Source organism: Bombina bombina, chromosome 2, assembly GCF_027579735.1.
Source record: "Bombina bombina isolate aBomBom1 chromosome 2, aBomBom1.pri, whole genome shotgun sequence".
NCBI classification, from domain to species: domain Eukaryota; kingdom Metazoa; phylum Chordata; class Amphibia; order Anura; family Bombinatoridae; genus Bombina; species Bombina bombina.
Genome location: NC_069500.1, coordinates 1,274,421,006 through 1,274,443,867, shown reverse-complemented (window position 1 = coordinate 1,274,443,867; position 22,862 = coordinate 1,274,421,006). Strand labels below are relative to the sequence as shown.

At 38.5% G+C, this 22,862-nt stretch overlaps 1 protein-coding gene across 3 annotated transcripts in view; it reads right to left on the bottom strand.

Moving 5' to 3' along the window:
* Positions 1-22,862, bottom strand: part of LGI2 (leucine rich repeat LGI family member 2) — a 120,266-nt gene that overhangs the window by 41,104 nt on the left and 56,300 nt on the right. For all 3 annotated transcript variants that reach the window (XM_053704086.1, XM_053704089.1, XM_053704088.1), the window contains one exon: positions 18,542-18,613. In XM_053704086.1, the coding sequence (XP_053560061.1) occupies positions 18,542-18,613 (72 nt within the window). The remainder of the gene's footprint in view (positions 1-18,541; positions 18,614-22,862) is intronic.

The following is a 22,862-nucleotide window of genomic DNA, read 5'->3' as shown; positions in this document are numbered from 1 at the left end:
TTTTATTTTCTATTATCTTTTTAGTTGTGTTCCTTTTATTCTAACAATATTATATTACTTAGATGACATATTTAAATATATTGATTTATATATGGTTTTTTTTAACTAAAATCAAACAGTCAACATGTTATTATTTCTTCATATGTCACAGTAATTGGAAACTGATACTGTTGTTTTTTTGAAATAAGCAATAGATCCATTATTGTATCACGTTATTTTATCTTAGTTTTTATTGTTAGGATTTGTTATTGTGTGCTCTGTTGGATATGAACAATATATCTTGCGAGACCTATTAGGGGGCAGGTAACCTCTCACAAACAATTAATCAACCATTACCTGCACATTTGCAATTCGCAAACTGACTGTTGATTGGCTACAGGCCCCAATATAGGTCTTGCTTCACAAAAAACTCATTAGCCTCTGATGAAGCGCATGTACGCATGCGCGAAACGCGTCAGGTGTCTACCTGTACTTGCACCTGCCATTTGGCCGTCTGGCTGAACTAAAGAATAAAAGATTTATATATCTTGTTTGCTGTCTCCGGGTCTCCTCCTTCATTCCCCCTGGTGGGACTTACCCTTTCTATATATTTGTGTGTGTGTATTGGTGTATATATATATAGCCAATTGGCTTGAGCTTGCATTCTATTGGCTGTTCTAATCAGCCAATAGAATGCAAGCTCAATCCTATTAGCTGATTGGATCAGCCAATATAATTAAAACTCAATCCAATTGGCTGATTGCATGAATTCTATAAGCCAATCGGAATTCAAGGGACGCCATCTTGGATGATGTCATTTAAAGGGAAACTTCATTCTCCAATAGCCATCGAAAGAAGAGGATGCTCCGAGCCGGATGTCTTGAAGATGGAGCAGCTCCGCGTCGGAAAGATGAAGATAGAAGATGCCGTCTGGATCAAGACTTCTTGCTGCTTGGATGAAGACTTCACCCGGCTTCGTTGAGGATTTATTGCTGCTTGGATGAAGACTTCTCCCGGCTGGATGAGGATGGATGTCCGGTTTTCAAAAACTGTAAGTGGATCTTTGGGGGTTAGTCTTAGGTTTTTTTAAGAGTTTATTGGGTGGGTTTTATTTTTAGCTTAGGGTTTGGGCAATGTAAAAGAGCTAAATGCCCCTTTAAGGGCAATGTCCATCCAAATGCCCTTTTCAGGGCAATGGGGAGCTTAGGTTTTTTAGGTAGGTTTTTATTTGGGGGGGGGGTTGTGTTGGTGGTGGGTTTTACTGTTGGGGGGTTGTTTGCATTTTTTTTTTAACAGGTAAAAGAGCTGATTTCTTTGGAGCAATGCAATGCCCAGCAAAAGGCCCTTTTAAGGGCTATTGGCTGTTTAGTTTAGGCTAGGGGTTTTATTATTTTGGGGGGGCTTTTTTATTTTGATAGGGCTATTAGATTAGGAGTAATTCGGTTTTATTTTTGATCATTTCTTTTTTTATTTTGTGTAATTTAGTGTTTATTATTTTTTGTAATTTAGATAAATGTATTTTTTAATTTATTTAATTTTAGTATATTGTTAGGTATTAGTGTAACTCAGGTTAGGTTTTATTTTAGTTTTATTTTAGAGGTAAATTTGAATTTATTTTAACTATGGAAGTCCCATTGAAAAAGGACTTTTTGAAAGGTGCGGTAGTTACGTTGCGTGACGGACAAAAAAGTGTGCGGTATAGCTGTACCTACAAGACTCGTAATAGCAGCGGTAGTGAAAAAGCAGCGTTATGAAGCTTTTTCACTCATAACTCAAAACTCGTAATCTAGCCATGAGTTAGATTCAGAATAAAGGGTTTATGCAAATAAATAATGATACATTGTAGAGTTTTATTGCATAATTTAAACATTATATATTAGAATCTCCTTTAACCCAATATTCGTAGAACCTGCACCTCTTTTGTAATAATTCCATTAACTTAATACCCATCACTGAAATAAAATACTGGTCTATTAACTCCCATTAACTCAATACCCATCACTGAAATAAAATACTGGTCTATTAACTCCCATTAACTCAATACCCATCACTGAAATAAAATACTGGTCTATTAACTCCCATTAACTCAATACCCATCACTGAAATAAAATACTGGTCTATTAACTCCCATTAACTCAATACCCACCACTGAAATAAAATACTGGTCTATTAACTCCCATTAACTCAATACCCACCACTGAAATAAAATACTGGTCTATTAACTCCCATTAACTCAATACCCACCACTGAAATAAAATACTGGTCTATTAACTCCCATTAACTCAATACCCACCACTGAAATAAAATACTGGTCTATTAACTCCCATTAACTCAATACCCACCACTGAAATAAAATACTGGTCTATTAACTCCCATTAACTCAATACCCACCACTGAAATAAAATACTGGCTATGACCATCCTACCCTGACCACACAGAACTTCATAGTTGCAGCAGTTTTGACTGTTGCTCCCATCCTGCAAAACGAGTGACCCTTTCCAACTGTTAAAGGGACAGTGTAGTCTGCTAAGAAGCACCAGCATCCAGTACTGTAAAACAAACTAGTATTATTGATTACATTTTGAATTATTTAACTAGAATTGCCATATTTTAAACTTTTCATACAGTACTGAATGGTCACCCATAAAAATGGGCTAAGCATCCATGAAGTGCAAACCTGCCCCACACCAAATCCAATTGCATGTTCTAATTTTATGTGAGTATGCATGCAAGTTCATATGTGTGTAAATGCAAAGCTATATTGGTTGTTATGGAAACTAGTCACATGACTGCAGTGGCTGCTGCCATAGTGCTTGACGTTTTAAACAGAATTCTGTCATCGGCTTGCAGAGCAGGTGCACTGGCAATACTGGCTATATGCAGACAAAAGCACTTAAATGGACATGAAACCCAACATTTTTCTTTCCCGAAAAACTATCTTTCAATTTACTTTTATCTATTGTGCTTCATTCTCTTGGTATCCTTTGTTGTAGAAGCAACAATGCATTACCAGGAGATAGTTAACATATTGGGTGAGCAATAACATCCCATAGCCACCAATCAGCAGCTCCTGATCCTACCTAGGTATTCTCAACAAAGGATACAGAGAGAACAAACCAAATGAGATAATTGAAGTAAACTGGAAAGATGATTAAAATCACAAGCTCTATCTTTATCATGAAAGACAAAATGTGATTTTCATATCCCTTTAACAAATTTGACTTGTTCTTTTGGTGTTCTTTGCTGAAATGCACTACTTGGAGCTAACTGTGGATTGGTGGGTACACATATGCCTGTTGTCATTGGCTCATTAGACATGTTCAGCTAGCTCCCTGTAGTTCATTGCTGCTCCTTCAACAAAGGATACCAAGAGAATTAAGCAACTTTGATAATAGAAGTTGGAAAGTTGTTTAAACTTACTTGTTCTATCTGAATCATTAAAGAAAATCTTTGGGTTCCTTTAAGATTTACAAAAAAAACTTTACTGTTCTTGCATTATTTATTTACAAATATGTAACTAATTACACACTGTTCTATCAGATTAAATGGTTTTGTTTGATTCATATTGTCAGCTAAAACTTTGCACTGAATAGCTATTTAAGTCCACCTACAAATGAATAGCATGGCTAGTATTTATATTAATTGTTGAGTATCTATTCATCTTACTGTCCCTAGAACTAAAACTCATATAATTTACACCTAATTAACAATTATGTACTGAAATTGGACAGCATTGCTTTGAGTGAAATATTAAGCTGGGAAAATAATTCAGAGTCAAATGAAATCCTACAAGCTGCTTATTGGAAGAAAAAAAAAAAAGCTTAGCATAATAATGTTGAAATCCTAAGAGACCAACATGTTCACCTACTATCAGCAAGTATTTGCAAGAAACGCAAAGCTCAGCTCCATTATTTACAAGACCTCAAGAAATGGTATATCACTGCATTAAGAGTATTGTTACAATATATCACATCACATGCAGTATTAGACTTGATAGAGAATGTAATATGTGAATGCTAAAAAAAACTGTGAGAGGAGTTAAAATATAAATAAAATAATTTAAATTAGTAAAGGGGGCAGCATTAAAGGAACATTAAACACAAATTGTAAACTACATGGTTATGAACCTTCATATACAAGAATAATTTTGCAATGAAAACTGCAGCTCTCTTTTGTCAAATGAGTATATTGTTTTATGTTTATTCTTTTCACTGATTTCCCTGTCCCCCAGAACGAAAGAAACCCTTCTAACCAATCACAATCTAATAATTATATATAGCACAATCTCTGTTTGCACATGTGTAGACTGGGGTAGCTTGCCCTCTTGTATCCCTTAAGGTGGTTTAGGACTAATTTAACTTAGTTACTATTGCAAGTAATGATTTTCCTATCATGATTGTTGATGCAAAACTGATAATCCACCTTTTAAAAGCATGACACCATAGAAACTTAGGTAAGGAGGGAAAAGTAAACAAAAGCTCACATAAATTGCCTAAATGTATTAACCCAAGTGTCCCTGTGAGAAAGTGAAACAAGCACACATTTTAGATGTATTTAACAGCAAAAGGCTGCAAAATAAATAATGAATATATATTGTACTAATGTTTCACTTGCGATAATGAAACAATGTATGCCTTGTTGAAATGTCAATTTTAATCCACCCGCCCCTCTCAGCAAGCCAAAACGGTTTCATTTCTAGAAATTCTAATAGAAATGTTCTCTGTGTCATGTGCACAAATGCTTACAACTTGGGAAATAAATTACCTGAATTTACTTCATTAATGACTAGGGAAAATTTGTTTTTTGTTACACAATCATAGTACAATGACTGGGAGATAGTCATACCTGGATACAAGTTATTTAAAAAGAATACAGTACAAGGTGATGGAGTTGCTCTGTAAGTGAAAGAAAATATAAATTGTATAAACTAATGATGGTGTGTAAAGTATTTTATTGACAGTGGAAACTGGAAAGACAAATGTGTTTAGAAGAGGAGTTGTATTTAGGCAGGGCGTTAAATTTCCCGTATTCCACTAGTCCCGGACAAGTAAGAAATTGGACCTTTTCCTATCTTTAAAGGGACACTGTGAACTTTTTCATTGCATAAATGTTTTGTAGATGACCCATTTATATAGCCCATCTGGGAGTGTTTTGTTTAACAATGTACAGGGAGTGCAGAATTATTAGGCAAGTTGTATTTTTGAGGATTAATTTTATTATTGAACAACAACCATGTTCTCAATGAACCCAAAAAACTCATTAATATCAAAGCTGAATAGTTTTGGAAGTAGTTTTTAGTTTGTTTTTAGTTATAGCTATTTTAGGGGGATATCTGTGTGTGCAGGTGACTATTACTGTGCATAATTATTAGGCAACTTAACAAAAAACAAATATATACCCATTTCAATTATTTATTTTTACCAGTGAAACCAATATAACATCTCAACATTCACAAATATACATTTCTGACATTCAAAAACAAAACAAAAACAAATCAGTGACCAATATAGCCACCTTTCTTTGCAAGGACACTGAAAAGCCTGCCATCCATGGATTCTGTCAGTGTTTTGATCTGTTCACCATCAACATTGCGTGCAGCAGCAACCACAGCCTCCCAGACACTGTTCAGAGAGGTGTACTGTTTTCCCTCCTTGTAAATCTCACATTTGATGATGGACCACAGGTTCTCAATGGGGTTCAGATCAGGTGAACAAGGAGGCCATGTCATTAGATTTTCTTCTTTTATACCCTTTCTTGCCAGCCACGCTGTGGAGTACTTGGACGAGTGTGATGGAGCATTGTCCTGCATGAAAATCATGTTTTTCTTGAAGGATGCAGACTTCTTCCTGTACCACTGCTTGAAGAAGGTGTCTTCCAGAAACTGGCAGTAGGACTGGGAGTTGAGCTTGACTCCATCCTCAACCCGAAAAGGCCCCACAAGCTCATCTTTGATGATACCAGCCCAAACCAGTACTCCACCTCCACCTTGCTGGCGTCTGAGTCGGACTGGAGCTCTCTGCCCTTTACCAATCCAGCCACGGGCCCATCCATCTGGCCCATCAAGACTCACTCTCATTTCATCAGTCCATAAAACCTTAGAAAAATCAGTCTTGAGATATTTCTTGGCCCAGTCTTGACGTTTCAGCTTGTGTGTCTTGTTCAGTGGTGGTCGTCTTTCAGCCTTTCTTACCTTGGCCATGTCTCTGAGTATTGCACACCTTGTGATTTTGGGCACTCCAGTGATGTTGCAGCTCTGAAATATGGCCAAACTGGTGGCAAGTGGCATCTTGGCAGCTGCACGCTTGACTTTTCTCAGTTCATGGGCAGTTATTTTGCGCCTTGGTTTTTCCACACGCTTCTTGCGACCCTGTTGACTATTTTGAATGAAACGCTTGATTGTTCGATGATCACGCTTCAGAAGCTTTGCAATTTTAAGAGTGCTGCATCCCTCTGGAAGATATCTCACTATTTTTGACTTTTCTGAGCCTGTCAAGTCCTTCTTTTGACCCATTTTGCCAAAGGAAAGGAAGTTGCCTAATAATTATGCACACCTGATATAGGGTGTTGATGTCATTAGACCACACCCCTTCTCATTACAGAGATGCACATCACCTAATATGCTTAATTGGTAGTAGGCTTTCGAGCCTATACAGCTTGGAGTAAGACAACATTCATAAAGAGGATGATGTGGTCAAAATACTCATTTGCCTAATAATTCTGCACTCCCTGTATATTTTTAAAAACAAACAAGCACAATCGATCTTATGTTACAAACACAACAGATGGTGCCAAATAGGGGCACCTACCAATATTACAATATAGTAATAAAATTAATATATAATATGGTCAGGAAAATTCCTATAAAAGCACTCCAAAACATACAAAGTACATGAAGCAAGTAGAACAGTCTATATAACCTGTATTTTTCAGGCAAAACAAGCAGACCGAATCTCTAAAGCGTAGTTATACGTCTTCTCCTGCAGCTAAGGATCAAAGCCAATAATAAAATGCTCGGTTGTAAGCTGAGCTGCTCTAAGCCTGATGAAACAGTTGTTACTGAGAAACACGTTGCTTATTTGATACTTTGAGGCCCATTTATCAAGCTCCGTATGGAGTTGAGGGCCCGTGTTTCTGGTGAGTCTTCAGACTCGCCAGAAACAGCAATTATGAAGCAGCGGTCTAAAGACCGCTGCTCCATAACCCTGTCCACCTGCTCTAATGAGTTTGACAGACATCGCCGGAATTCAACCCGATTGAGTACGATTGGGTTGATTGACACCCCCTGCTGGCGGCGAGTTTGCAGGGGGCGGCGTTGCACCAGCAGCTCTTGTGAGCTTCTGGTGCATTGCTGGATACGGAGAGCGTATTGCTCTCCACATTCAGCGATGTCTGTCGGACCTGATCCGCACTGTCGGATCCAGTCCGACAGACATTTGATAAATTGGCCTCTATGTGTTTTGTCAAATAAACACTTTTTAATTTTTACTCTACCTTACTAAGTTTTTGACCTGCTCAGCTTACATCTGAGCATCACAACATTGGATTTGATCCCTAGCGGCTGGAGAAGACTTATAACTACGCTTCAGAGACGGGAGTCGAGTTAGCTCGTGACTCTAAGGGGCATATTTATCAAGCTCCGTATGGAGCTTGATGCCCCGTGTTTCTGGTGAGCCTTCAGGCTCGCTGGAAACACAAGTTATGAAGCAGCAGTCTAAAGACCGCTGCTCCATAACCTGTCTGCCTGCTCTGAGGCGGCAGACAGACATCGCCAGAAATCAATACGATCGGGTTGATTGACACCCCCTGCTAGCGGCCGATTGGCCGCAAATCTACAGGCGGGGGCATTGCACCAGCAGTTCACAAGAACTGCTGGTGCAATAATAAATGCCAACAGCGCATGCTGTCTGCATTTATGGATGTGCAGCGGACATAATCCGCTATATTGGATCATATCCGCTCGCACAATGATAATTTGGCTCCAAAGGATCCGGTCTGCTTGTTTTGCACATATATGTGCTTTTCTAAATGTGAGTACATTTAATCTGTCTGCATTTATGGTGCAATTGGCAGTTTAAAACTATGAGGAGCCTTCTCTGATTTTTTCCTAATGTATATTTTTGTTTATTTTTTAATAACGTACTGATTTTTACACTGCTAAACAAGCCCTAAAGTATCAGACTCTTGATTGCTCCGGTTTGTGTAATGAGTCTGCTGCTCTTTCTGCTTTCTCAGCCCCTTTCAGTGGGTGTCCAAGACTAAACTCATCAACAATGCTAAACTGGGAGGTTATAAGTAAGTTTTTAAAAGGTTTCATATTTGATTTTTAGATTAGAATCCGTGCATATTATTCTTTATAGTAGTATCTGTTACATGCAGTTATATTAAAACTGGTGTATACTGTGCCTTTAACATAGAGTGATTTAGTAACTTTTTCCTTATGGGCAAGTAGGTTTCAACCCATAACTAGTAAACTATAGTTATATTTTCCACCCCTGGGGTCTCCATTACATGATGAAACACTGCACAATTTGTTAACAGAAGAAATAACCAAATGACCATGAAGGGTAAGGTTATAGTAATTTGCCAGATATAGACTGGGAGATACTCATTGCTAGATCAGATAGAGGCAGGTATATTATTGAATCCTTACAAGGGGAATCACTTGAGCAATTGGCTAAGGGACTTGAAAGAAAGTTAGATTTAATATGCACAAACAGTAATACAGTATCAGATGCATCTGTGGGTGAGAACTTAGGGTCCAGTGATCATCAATCTGTTTGGTTTAGTATTTATTTGCAGACACTGTCCACCCAGACTAAAACAAGAGTTTTAGACTTTAGAAAGGCTGACTTTTTTTACATGGTAGAATACCTAAACAACTCTGTATAATCTCTTATTACGGGGGCACATGAGCAGTGGGAATTTTTGAAGGATGCCACTTTAGATACAACAACTCACTGTATTAGAGGGACTGTAAATATGATGTAAAAAGAAATATAAATATGATGTTCCAAAAAAAGTAGCACATGCTGTAACGATAAAAAAAGAAACTTATAAAAAAAATACAGGCAAACGCAGTCAGATGGTGATATACAAATATGGTGAGTCCAACTATAGCACAGTCAGTGAGACATTGGGACAGATAAGTATAGATATATCAGTAATAGAAGAAAAACTAATGTTAGAATAGTAAAAATGAAAACAGTATAATGTTTAATTGACTTTATCAAAAAAGTCCTGAAAATACCGATCTATGATTTTTTTAAATGTTCTTTGATTAAACAGATGAGTTAATAAGGCATCTAGCACAAATCAATCACTATTGACTGGAGTTGTTCCAGAATATTGGAGAATAGTGAATGTAGTGCCTCAATAAATAAGGCAGTAGGGAAGACTCTGGCCACAACAGGCCAGTCAATTTAACTTAAAGGGACATTGTACTCTGAAATGACTTCCCTTCAATGTGTTCCCAATGGTCTATTTTACCTGCTAGCTTGTATTTGTTTGCAAACAGCTACTTTATTTGGTATTTTATTATTACTTTTGCCTGTTGTATCCCCACCTACACTGAAAATATGACTACCAAATGTCTGTACAAAAGCTATAAAAAAAGGAGACAGTATCACTGAATAATCTCTATAGGGTGAGGGGTATGAGAAAGATTTTGTATAAGAAATAGCTGCTTGTGTTTATTCAACCCCTCTGCCATAATTAGTATTTCAATATCTAAAATAAATAACATTAGCAGGTCTGCTTAACTTGAAGGCACAACCCATTGTTATGGCATGTCTTATGTGATGGTCGTGATGGCAGACTTATTGTGCATATGGTTCCTATGTTAATAAATTGAGTGCATTCAGCAAAGGGGGCAATTACTAGTGGTGTTCCTCAGGGGTCAGTTCTGAGGCCTGTTTTGTCTAACATATTTATTAGTGATATCAACAATACGTTACAGAGGAAGGTGTGTATTTTTGCAGAGTATACAAAAATTTGTAATAGAGCTGATGTTCGGCAGTTGGGGGCTGGATCAAATGAGAAGTGATATTAAAAAACAAACTGGAGGGCTGGACATATTAACGGGATCTAAAGTTTAACATCACAAAGTGCAAAATTATGCATTTAGGAAAGAAAAATACAAAGGTAATTAAAGACTTTGGGGGCTACTTATCAAGCCGTCTACTTTTCTGGCTTCGCCGGCCCAATACGTCCGCCTAAGCTCGCCTACCTTCGCCGCCGCGGACCTTGAATACGTTCGCCTAAGTTATCAAATAAAGCTGTCAAAAAGCCGCGGGGCGATGAGCAGCGGACTGTGACAGTTATCACTCATCCGATCTCGCTGCCCTTCGGCTTTTTCCCAGCTTTCTTGCTAGCCTGTCACTAAGCACTCACACTAAACTACACTGTTATATCCCCTATACCGGCGCCCCCGGAGGCCCCCGCAACTAAATAAAGTTACTAACCCCTAAACCGCCGCTCCTAGACCCCGCCGCAAGTCTTATAAATGTATTAACCCCTAAACCGCCGCTCCTAGACCCCGCCGCAAGTCTTATAAATGTATTAACCCCTAAACCGCCGCTCCCGGACACCGCTGCCACCTACATTATACCTAGTAACCCCTATCCTGCCCCCCTATACCGTCGCCCTCTATTATTAAATTATTAACCCCTATCCTGCTGATCCCGCACCTCTCCGCAACTAAATAAATAGTTTAACCCCTAAACCGGCGCTCCATGAACCCGCCGCAACCTATAATAAATTTATTAACCCCTATCCTGCCCCCCACTACGCCGCCGCCACTGTAATAAAATGATTAACCCCTAAACCTAAGTCTAACCCTAACCATAACGCCCCCCTAACTTAAATATTAATTAAATAAATCTAAATAAATTAACTCTTATTAACTAAATGAATCCTATTTAAAACTAAATACTTACCTTTAAAATAAACCCTAATATAGCTACAATATAAATAATAATTATATTCTAGCTATCTTAGGATTTATTTTTATTTTACAGGTACCTTTCAATTTATTTTAACCATGTACAATAGCTATTAAATAGTTATTAACTATTTAATAGCTTATCTAGCTAAAATAAAGAGAAATGTACCTGTGAAATAAATCCTAACCTAAGTTACAATTACACCTAACACTACACTATACTTTAATAAATTATTCCTATTTAAAAATAAATACTTACCTGTAAAATAAACCCTAAGATAGCTACAATGTAATTAATAATTATATTATAGCTATCTTAGGATTTATATTTATTTTACAGGTAACTTTGTATTTATTTTAGCTAGTTAGAATAGTTATTAAATAGTTATTAACTATTTAATAACTACCTAGCTAAAAGAAATACAAAATTACCTGTAAAATAAATCCTAACTTAAGTTACAATTAAACCTAATACTACACTATCATTAAATTAATTAAATAAACTACCTACAAAGAACTACAATTAAATACAATTACATAAACTAACTAAAGTACAAAAAATAAAAAAAGCTAAGTTACAAAAAATAAAAAATTAAGTTACAAACATGTTAAAAATATTACAACAATTTTAAGCTACTTACACCTAATCTAAGCCCCCTAATAAAATAACAAACCCCCCCAAAATAAAAAAAATCCCTACCCTATTCTAAATTACATAAATTTCAAAGCTCTTTTACCTTACCAGCCCTTAAAAGGGCCATTTGTGGGGGCATGCCCCAAAAAGTTCAGCTCTTTTGCCTGTAAAATAAAAATACAACCCCCCCCCCAACATTAAAACCCACCACCCACATACCCCTAATCTAACCCAAACCCCCCTTACAAAAACCTAACACTAATCCCCTGAAGATCATCCTACCTTGAGTCGTCTTCACTCTGCCGAGCCACCGATGGAACTGAAGAGGACATCCGGAGCGGAAGAAGTTAATCCTCCAAGCGGCGCTGAAGAAATCTTCCATCCGATGAAGTCATCATCCAGGCGGCGCTGAAGAAGTCTTCGATCCGGCCGATGTCATCTTCAAAGAGGCGCTGAAGAGGTCTTCTATCCGGGCGAAGTCATCTTCCAAGCCGGGTCTTCAATCTTCCTTCCGCCGACGCGGAACCACCTTCTTCACCGACGGACTACGACGAATGACGGCTCCTTTAAGGGACGTCATCCAAGATGGCGTCCCCTCAATTCCGATTGGCTGATAGGATTCTATCAGCCAATCGGAATTAAGGTAGGAAAATCTGATTGGCTGATGGAATCAGCCAATCAGATTCCAGTTCAATCCGATTGGCTGATCCAATCAGCCAATCAGATTGAGCTCGCATTCTATTGGCTGATCGGAACATCTGGAGTGACGTAAGAATCGATCTGTGTCGGACTGAGTCCGGCGGATCGAAGCTGACGTCACAAAATTCTACTTTTGCCAGTCTCGAGCCTTTGATAACTAAGGCGTATCAGCCTCGCCACAAATACGCTGCGGAATACGCAGCGTATTTGAGGTTGACGGCTTGATAACTACCCCCCTTTGTGATACTTTACTGACTATTACAACAGAGGGACAGGGCATAAGAATTATTTCAGATTATATGAAATTTGGTTAACAATTTAATATTGCAGTGAGTAAGGTCCGTAGAATGCTTCGGTAGAGGTATTTGCAGCAGAAATAGTAAGATTCTTATGCCACTTTACAGATCACTAGTTAGGCCTCATATTTGGTATTGTGTGCAGTTATTAAGCCATATCTCCAGAAGGATATAAATAAATTGGAATCTGTTCTTAGGAGACCTACTAAAATGGTACAAAGTCTAAAAAAATAAAAATTACCAGCAAAGGCTCAATGACCTAAATATGTATGTCTAGTGGAGAGAAGGGAAAGAGGTGACATGATAGAATTTTTAAAGTTTATGAAAGGGCTTAATAAAACTGAGGCTGTAAGTATTTTCTTAAAATTCAAAGCAAGGGGTTATGATTTCAAGTTGAAGTGTAGTAGGTTCAGGAGTAATTTGTGGAATCATTTTCACAAAAAGGGTGTTTGATTCATGGAATAAACTTCCATTAGAGGTGGTAAGGGAAAACAATGTGGGAGACTTAAAGAATGTATGGGATAAGTATAAGGCTATCCTATGAACTAAATAACCAAACAATTGATAGAAAATCAAATCTATGTTTATTTTCTGGAAGAAGAACATTTAAAACAACAAGTGGCTGTAAAATTACATATTTGGTTTGCATTTCAGGGCTCAAAATTTCCAGTCCTAACCTACTAGCCAGGCCAAAATGTCACTTACCACTTCTGATCCCACCCACTATCTGCCCACACCACACCCACTACTCCACCCCCTCTTTGCATATGTTTAGCCATTGTAAAACACCTTATTCTGCAGTAATATTATTAATTTTATTTTATACCATAACAAATTAAATAATGCCACTGAGAGCGTGTATAATAAAAGTGCTGGAAGGTCATAGCAGACCTCGAGTTTTTGTTCTAATAATTATAACTCCCTTTTCTCTCTTAACTCTTTGTCCACCCCCTCCTCTCTTCATTTTCTTTTTTTACCCTCTCCTTTCTCGCTCAAGCAATATCTTCTCTTTCCCCTCTCTCATATCTCTTCTCTCTGTCTTTTTTTCTCTCCACCCTCTCTTAACTCTATTTTCTTCTCCACTTTCACTTTTCCTCTCCAATTTCTCTCTCTCTGCACCTGTTTACCCTTTTCAGAAGTAACAGTCTAAGCACTAATGGGGTATTTACAGCCATAGGGGAATAACATACATATAGGAGGTGGGAATACCCGGGGAGAGCATTCTGCTCAGTTAAGGTGGGAGCTTCCCAGAAAAGCTCTTAAACACAAGGCTGGAAAGATGGAGGGTGCGTCTGGATTCCAGCAAAACAGCCAGTTTAGTTCTTTTAGCATTTATTATTATTATTATTATACTTTATTTATTAAGCGCCAACATATTCCGCAGCGCTGTCCATGGATACAATTCATTTAAGTAAGACAATACAAGACTTGTAAAATACAGGACAACATTTACAAACACATACAGGAGGGATTGAGGGCCCTATTCCTGTGGGAATTTACAATCTAGAAGGGTAGGAGATTGAGAAACAGGAGGTGAGGACTGCAAGATTGAGAAGGATGTTAATACAGAGTTAGATGAGGGAAATGTTAGGTAAGTGAAATTAATTTATTATTGAGTTGGGTGGTAGGCTTCCCTGAACAGAAAAGTCTTCAGGGAACATTTAAAGGAAGAAAGATTAGGGCAAAGCCTGACAGCACAAGGGAGAGTGTTCCAGAGGGTAGGTGCTGCACGAAAGAAGTCCTGCAATCTAGCATGAGAGGAGGTGATAGTTGCGGATGCAAGGAGCAGGTCATTGTTGGATCTTAGTGGACGGGCTGGAGTATACTTGTGTATTAGAGAGGATAGGTAGAGGGGAGCGGCGTTGGTGAGAGCTTTGTATGTAAGGGTGAGAATTTTGAATTTAATTCTGCTGTGAATGGGGAGCCAATGAAGGGACTCACAGAGAGGTGCAGCAGATACAGATCGACGGGAAAGGTGGATCAGCCTGGCAGAGGCATTTAGGATGGATTGAAGGGGGGAGAGGCGGGAAAGAGTAAGGCCAGCGAGTAGGTTATTGCAATAGTCAAGTCGGGAGATAACAAGGGAGTGGATTATTTGCTTTGTGGTGTCAGCACTCAGAAAAGGGTGAATTTTGGAAATATTGCGTAGATGATTGCGGCAGGATGTAGAAAACGATTGGATATGGGGGATGAAGGATAGGTTTGAGTCAAGTGTAACTCCGAGGCAGTGGACTTGGGTCGATGGGGAAATGGTGATGCCGTCAACAGGGATAGAGAAGTCAGAAGTCAGCATAGAGCTTGAGGGGGGATAAGAAGGAGCTCAGTCTTGGACATGTTAATCTTTAGGTGGTGAGAGACCATCCAGGAAGAAATACCAGATAAGCAGTTGCTGACATGATAGAGGACAGAGGGAGAGAGAGCAGGGGTGGAGAGGTAGATCTGGGTGTCATCAGCATAGAGGTGATATTTGAAGCCGTAACTGTTGATAAGTTTACCCAGCGAAGAAGTATAGATGGAGAAGAGTAGAGGACCCAGAACAGATCCTTGAGGCACTCCAACAGACAGAGACATAGGAGAGGAGGAGTCGCCGGCAAATGACACCGAAAAAGACCTGTGAGAAAGATAGGAGTGAATCCAGGAAAGAGCAGTGTCACAGAGGCCAAAAGTGCTAAGGGTCTGTAGGAGCAGGGGGTGGTCAACTGTGTCGAAGGCAGCTGAGAGGTCAAGTAAGATGAGTATAGAGTAGTGGCCAATATTTTTAGCAGAGAGAAGATCGTTTGCGACCTTGGTAAGGGCAGTCTAAGTTGAGTGTTTTGGGCGGAATCCGGATTGAAGAGGGTCAAGCAAGGAGTTGGTGGTTAGGAAGTGGGTTAGGCGATTGTAAACTAGTTTTTCAAGGAGTTTTGATGTTAGTGGAAGCAGTGATATGGGGCGGTAGCTTTCAGGAGAATTAGGGTAGAGGGAGGGTTTTTTAAGTATGGGAGTGACTTTTGCGTGTTTGAAAGAAGATGGGAATGAGCCGGTAGAGAGAGATAGGTTAAAGATGTGGGTAAGAGCAGGAGTGAGGGTGGAAGATAGGGAGGGTATTAGATGGGAAGGGATAGGGTCGAGTGGGCAGGTAGTGAGCCGTGAGGAAGATAGTAAGGAAGAAACAATGGTGGGTCCTGTAATTACATTGTAGCACAAATCGGCAGAATGAGTTATACAATGTATTAAGTTTTTTAAGGTTAGTTTGCGGTGCAGGTACATATACTACATCCCCATAATTAATGATTGGCATCAGCATTTGCTGTACAATCTTTTCCTTTACTGTAGGACTGAGGCAGGATTTGTTTCTGTACAGGGCACCTAGTTTTGGATAAAGTTTAGATGCAAGTTTTTCTATGTGGAGGCCAAAAGATAGATTAGGGTCTAACAACGAACCCAAGTATTTGAAAGATTGGACTGCGGTCAGTGTGCAATTTGATTTTGTTTTGATGCATAGATGGGAATTTTGTAGTTTGTGTAGTTTTAGGTCCCGTTCTAAAGATCATTGTGACAGTTTTGTCAGTGTTTAGAAAGAGTTTGTTTTTTGAGATCCACTTTTATACCTCCTGTGAAATGGTCTTGGAGCACTTCTTCAAGCTGCGGTAGATCGGATTTGCTTGCATAGATTACTGTGTTGTCTGCGTACATGTGTACAGTTGAGGATTTGCAGACATTAGGCAGAGCATTTATAAATAATGTGAATAGTAGGGAGCCGAAAATGGAACCTAGGGGAACACCACACATGACTGGGAGAGGGAGGGAGTCGCTGTCAAAAATGGAGACGTATTGTGATCGATCCGATACATATGATCGAAACCAGGTTAGCGGACGATCACAAATACCTGAGTTTTTTAGTTTGAGCCGTAGAATGTTGTGGTCTACTGTGTCAAAGGCTTTTGCAAAATCAAGGAAAATAGCTCCAGTTTCCTTGTTCCCTGCCAGTTTGGATGTTGTTGCAAACTTTTAGGAGGGCAGTAGTAGTGGAGTGATTCGGATGAAAACCTGATTGAACAGGGGTCAGATAGTTAGATTGTTGGTAATACTCACATAATTTATATTTTTATAAGATTTTGGACAATACTGGGAGCAATGATATTGGGCGATAGTTAGAAACTAAGTTTATCTCACCACTTTTATGGATAGGCACTACTCTTGCAGTCTTCAAAAGTTTGGGTATGTATCCAGACACCAAGGATTCGTTAATTAGGGTTGTGACAGGTTTAGTAATTGCCGGCGCACTGAGCTTCAAAAGCATTGCTGGGATTTGATCAGGTCCAGACTGGTTTTTCATTTTTAGATTATTAAGGTGTTTCTTAATCACCTTAATGGGTACAGGTCTAAAATTTAACTTCTCTATCTTGGGTCTTTGCAGATTTAGTGGGGCCTGATCCACATTTGTAGTTTCAGGATGTGTGTCATTTATTAGTTTGTCAATCAGGGTGGTGGAGCAGCTGACAAAATAATTTTTAAAGGCATTTGCTACTTCTAAGGGAAGTTGCAGGGTTTAGTTATCCACTTTGATAGTGGAGGGTTGGGAGTGGATTGGTGGAGATTGTAAGTTATTTATGACTTTCCAAAACTTTCTAGGGTTTGATATGTTTTTGTTCAGATTTTCACAGAAATATTGGGCCTTGGCCAATTTTGTTTGTTTAGTGCATATATTTCGCCATTGTCTATATACTCAGTGATCATTCATAGAGCCAGTATGCTTGAACTTTGACCACAATGAATCAAAAAACTGTTACATTTAAAGAGGTCAGCTGTGATCCAATTCAAATGTGCTCCTTTTACTCTCATCTTACGCAGCAGGGCATGCAAATTCCAAACTTGCAGGAGTTCAGACTGAAAGAATTCAACTGCAGAGTCTAAATCTGGGATTAGGTTTAATCTGTGCCAGCGGAGGTTCTTGATGTCATTTAGAAATGATTGAAGATTAAATTTTTTGAAGGACCTGGTGATTTTAACCTTGGGAGAGGATTTAGTAGCCTTTATTTTGTGCACACAGTACACTAAGCAGTGGTCACTGAAACTGTTAGGAAGAACACCTGCCTCTTGGATTCGGTCAGGAGAAGTGGAGAGAATCCAATCGTGGAAATTGTGGAAATACAATGTGTTAACTTTGCTTCTTATATCACGCCACCAAAAACATTCATTTACTATCTTTCACTCGCCACTGTTAAATTTCCACTTGCCAATGGCTAATGGACAAGTGGAAATTCTGAGCACTGATTATATAATAACATTCTAAACACTTAGAGCCAGATTAAGAGTGGAGCGCAAATGTTTGCATTCGAGCGATAAGGGGTTTCTCACAGGTCTTTCGGGTTTATCACTCATATTACAAGTTGAAAGTAAAGCGACCACTTGAGCGCAATTCAAGTTAACGCTCGTCGGGTTAGCACATCCTTACAGCTCTGGTTAAAAAGACATTGTACACTAGATTTTTCTTTTCATAAATGTTTTGTAGATGATCCATTTATATAGCCCATCTGGTTTGTTTTTTCATAAAAATGTATAGTTTTTGCTTATTTTTTAATAACGTACTAAACTGGGAGCTTCTAAGTACATTTTTAAAAGGTTTTATACTGGATTTTTAGATCAGCATCTTTGCAAATTATTCTTTATAGTAGTGCCTATTGCATGCAGTTATATGAAAATTGTTGTATACTGTCCCCTTAAAGCTTTACTGCAAATAAAATACTACAACCCCAATTCCAAAAACAGTTGGGACAGTATGGAAAATGCAAAAAACAAAAAGAGTCATTTGAAAATGCAATTCACCCTGTTCTATATTGAAAACACATTATTAACACATTATTTGACGTTTTACTTTGTGAATTTAATGTATTTTTTAAAATATACACTCATGTCAAATCCGATCACTGCAACACGTTGCAAAAAAGTTCCCACATAACCTACACAAGACCAAGACTAATGGATCAACTTGGAAAGGATTGTGGTACTTACAGTTCAATGAGTGAATGTAAATCACTGAAGATATCTCTTGGCAAAGTCTTAATCTGGTTATTGGCCAAGGACCTATAAATGTAAGAGAGTAATTTAATTTACTGTAAGAGAACTTATAAAACAGTAAGTGCAGACAAAAAATGATGCAGAGGTTCAACTACGAGAATATTATTATAATAATATTTAACCTCTGCATAAATTATTTAGACCTCTGGTAGCAAAGGGTTAAAGGAAAATAGTCATGTGATAAAGTTTTATATTAGCTCTGTGCACATAGTTTCAATATGCATGTTAGAAACTCTAGAGTAACCATGTTCCGTCCTCCTTTATTATTTAGGTGTTTGTCCTAAACCATTAGAATAAATGTGCCAAATATATTGTATGACTGTTTGTGGTTTTAAAATTAAAGGCCATGGGGCCTATTTAACAAAGGTCTATTGGACCTGATCCGACAGTGCGGATCAGGTCCGACAGACCTCGCTGAATGCGGAGAGCAATACGCTCTCTGTATTCAGCATTGCACCAGCAGCTCTTGTGAGCTGTTGGTGAAACGCCGCCCCCTGCAGATTTGAGGCCAATCGTCCGCCAGAAGGGAGGTGTCAATCAACCTGATCGTACTCGATTGGGTTGAATTGTGGCGATGTCTGTCCGCCTGCTCAGAGCAGGCGGACAGGTTATGGAGCAGCGGTCTTTAGACCGCTGTTTCATAACTGGTGTTTCTAGCGAGCCTGCAGAAACACGGGCCCTTCAAGCTCCATCCGGAACTTGATAAATGGGCCCCCATGCCTGGTCATTACAAGACTTTGTTCTTGTGGTTTTCTAGTGGCTTTTCACCACATTAAAAAGGACATCAACGTCAAAATTTAAATTGAACTAATCAGCACACAATTTGAAAAAAAGTTCCAATTTACTTCTATTATCAAATATATTTTGTTCTATTGGTATCCTTTCTTGAAGAGCAAAGCCATGTTTTTAAAAATGTTATATACATTGTTGAGCACTATATGGCAGCAATGTAAAAGATAGTTAAAAACACTGCTGCCTTATTGTACTCAAGACACCTGCATGCTCTGTCTGAATCATAAAAGTTTAATGCTGATTGTCATGTTCCTTTAACACCAACAACAATTCTTAAAGTGAATGTAAATTATATGCGTTCTAATATACAGTACGAATTCTCAATATACTTGCAATGTAAACCGCAATGTTATTTTTTTTAAAAATAATGAACTTATGATATTATAATTTATATTATAACTTAGCGACGTCTTGAACGATAACTCCTCCCATCCTTCACTTCCGGTATTCGGAATCCATCACGTATAGAGCAGTCCCTCCTGCTCTCTTACGTAGCACTGAAGCGCGCTCCAGAAGAGAATTAAATTTGCGCATGCGTTTTCAAACTGCAGTTAATATGCGCATGCGTGCCCTGATCCGTTTCTAATCGTACTCTTCAATCTATTAGTCATTGCGTGAACGAGCATGGATTGTCAATGACGATTTGTTAGGGAACTCATGTTTGATCGCGTGAGGTTTGAAAAAAGGGGCTGGACGCCACGGGGTATGATCTATTATTCGTTAAAGGAAATGTCAATCAAATTAGAAACGAGGGACAAGATGGCGGGCGGAGGAAGAAAGTAAGCGAAATAGGGTTATAAATCGTTCCATTATGATTTATTATTACATTTTAAAAAAATGATGACTTAAACTAACGTTTATTTTATGAAATTAACAAGATGATGAAGAGAGTGACCGTGACTTTACATTCACTTTAAAGGGACACTGAACCCAAATTTTTTCTTTCATGATTCAGATAGAGCATGCAATTTTAAGCAACTTTCTAATTTACTCCTATTATCAATTTTTCTTTGTTCTCTTGCTATCTTTATTTGAAAAAGAAGGCATCTAAGCTTTTTTTTGTTGGCTCAGAACTCTGGAAAGCACTTTTTTTATTGGTGGATGAATTTATCCACCAATCAGCAAGAACAACCCAGGTTGTTCACAAAAAATGGGCCGGCATCTAAACTTACATTTTTGCATTTCAAATAAATATACCAAGAGAATGGAAAAAAAAATTGATAATAGGAGTAAATGAGAAAGTTCCTTAAAAGGTCATGCTCTACCTGAATCACAAAAGAAAAAATTTGGGTTCAGTGTCCCTTTAATACATATGACAGTTTCCTTATTTAATATTAGGTTAGCATACAGCTCAAATAATTGAAAAATTACAAGTTCTAAATTCTGGATGCCATTTAAGACTATGGACCCTGCACTATTGTGTGTTTAACGCCCGCAAAACGAGTGAAACACACAGTTGAAATGTTGCTCAGGAGCCGCAAAGCACTGCTGGTCCCAAGGGCAAACCACTGATGATCCAATCAGCAGCACTAGTTACACAGTTGAATAATGCAACTAGCGCAGTCCTTTGCTGGAGTTAAAGGGACAATGAACCCACATTTTTTTCTTTCCTGATTCAGATACAGAATGCAATTTTAAGCAACTTTCTAATTTTACTCCTATTATCAAATTGTCTTCATTCTCTTGCTTTATTTGCAAAGCAAGAATGTAAGTTTAGAAGCTGGCCCATTTCTTCTGTTAAGTGTGATCAGTCCACGGGTCATCATTACTTCTGGGATATTACTCCTCCCCAACAGGAAGTGCAAGAGGATTCACCCAGCAGAGCTGCATATAGCTCCTCCCCTCTACGTCACTCCCAGTCATTCTCTTGCACCCAACGACTAGATAGGATGTGTGAGAGGACTATGGTGATTATACTTAGTTTTATATCTTCAATCAAAAGTTTGTTTTTTTAAAATAGCACCGGAGTGTGTTATTATCTCTCTGGCAGAGTTTGAAGAAGAATCTACCAGAGTTTTTGTTATGATTTTAGCCGGAGTAGTTAAGATCATATTGCTGTTTCTCGGCCATCTGAGGAGAGGTAAACTTCAGATCAGGGGACAGCGGGCAGATGAATCTGCATAGAGGTATGTAGCAGTTTTTATTTTCTGACAATGGAATTGATGAGAAAATCCTGCCATACCGATATAATGTCATGTATGTATACTTTACACTTCAGTATTCTGGGGAATGGTACTTCACTAGAATTACACTGTAAGAAATACATAAAGCTGTTTAATAACTAGATTATGTTTAACGTTTTTGCTGGAATGTAAAATCGTTTTCATTTGCTGAGGTACTGAGTGAATAAATGTTTGGGCACTATTTTTCCACTTGGCAGTTGCTTAATCTGTTTTCTGACAGTTTCTGTTCTCCCTCACTGCTGTGTGTGAGGGGGAGGGGCCGTTTTTTTGGCGCTTTTACTATGCATCAAATATTTCAGTCAGCAACTCATTGTATTCCCTGCATGATCCGGTTCATCTCTACAGAGCTCAGGGGTCTTCAAAACTTATTTTGAGGGAGGTAATTTCTCTCAGCAGAGCTGTGAGAATTATAGTTTGACTGAGATAAAAAACGTTTATTCTGTAATTTGTTTCCTGCTTTCAGAATTTGTTATCTTTGCTAATGGGATTAAACCTTTGCTAAAGTTGTGTTGTTTACAAGGATTGAGGCTATAACTGTTTCAATTTATTAATTTTCAACTGTCATAGATCTTCTGTGCTTCTTAAAGGCACAGTACGTTTTAATATTATTCTAATTGAATTGTATTTCCAAGTTGCAAGTTTATTTGCTAGTGTGTTAAACATGTCTGATTCAGAGGATGATACCTGTGTCATTTGTTGCAATGCCAAAGTGGAGCCCAATAGAAATTTATGTACTAACTGTATTGATGCTACTTTAAATAAAAATCAATCTGTACAAATTGAACAAATTTCACCAAACAACGAGGGGAGAGTTATGCCGACTAACTCGCCTCACGTGTCAGTACCTACATCTCCCGCTCAGAGGGAGGTGCGTGATATTGTAGCGCCGAGTACATCTGGGCGGCCATTACAAATCACATTACAGGATATGGCTACTGTTATGACTGAGGTTTTGGCTAAATTACCAGAACTAAGAGGTAAGCGTGATCACTCTGGGGTGAGAACAGAGTGCGCTGATAATATTAGGGCCATGTCAGACACTGCGTCACAGGTGGCAGAACATGAGGACGGAGAACTTCATTCTGTGGGTGACGGTTCTGATCCAAACAGACTGGATTCAGATATTTCAAATTTTAAATTTAAACTGGAAAACCTCCGTGTATTACTAGGGGAGGTGTTAGCGGCTCTGAATGATTGTAACACAGTTGCAATACCAGAGAAAATGTGTAGGTTGGATAAATATTTTGCGGTACCGACGAGTACTGAGGTTTTTCCTATAC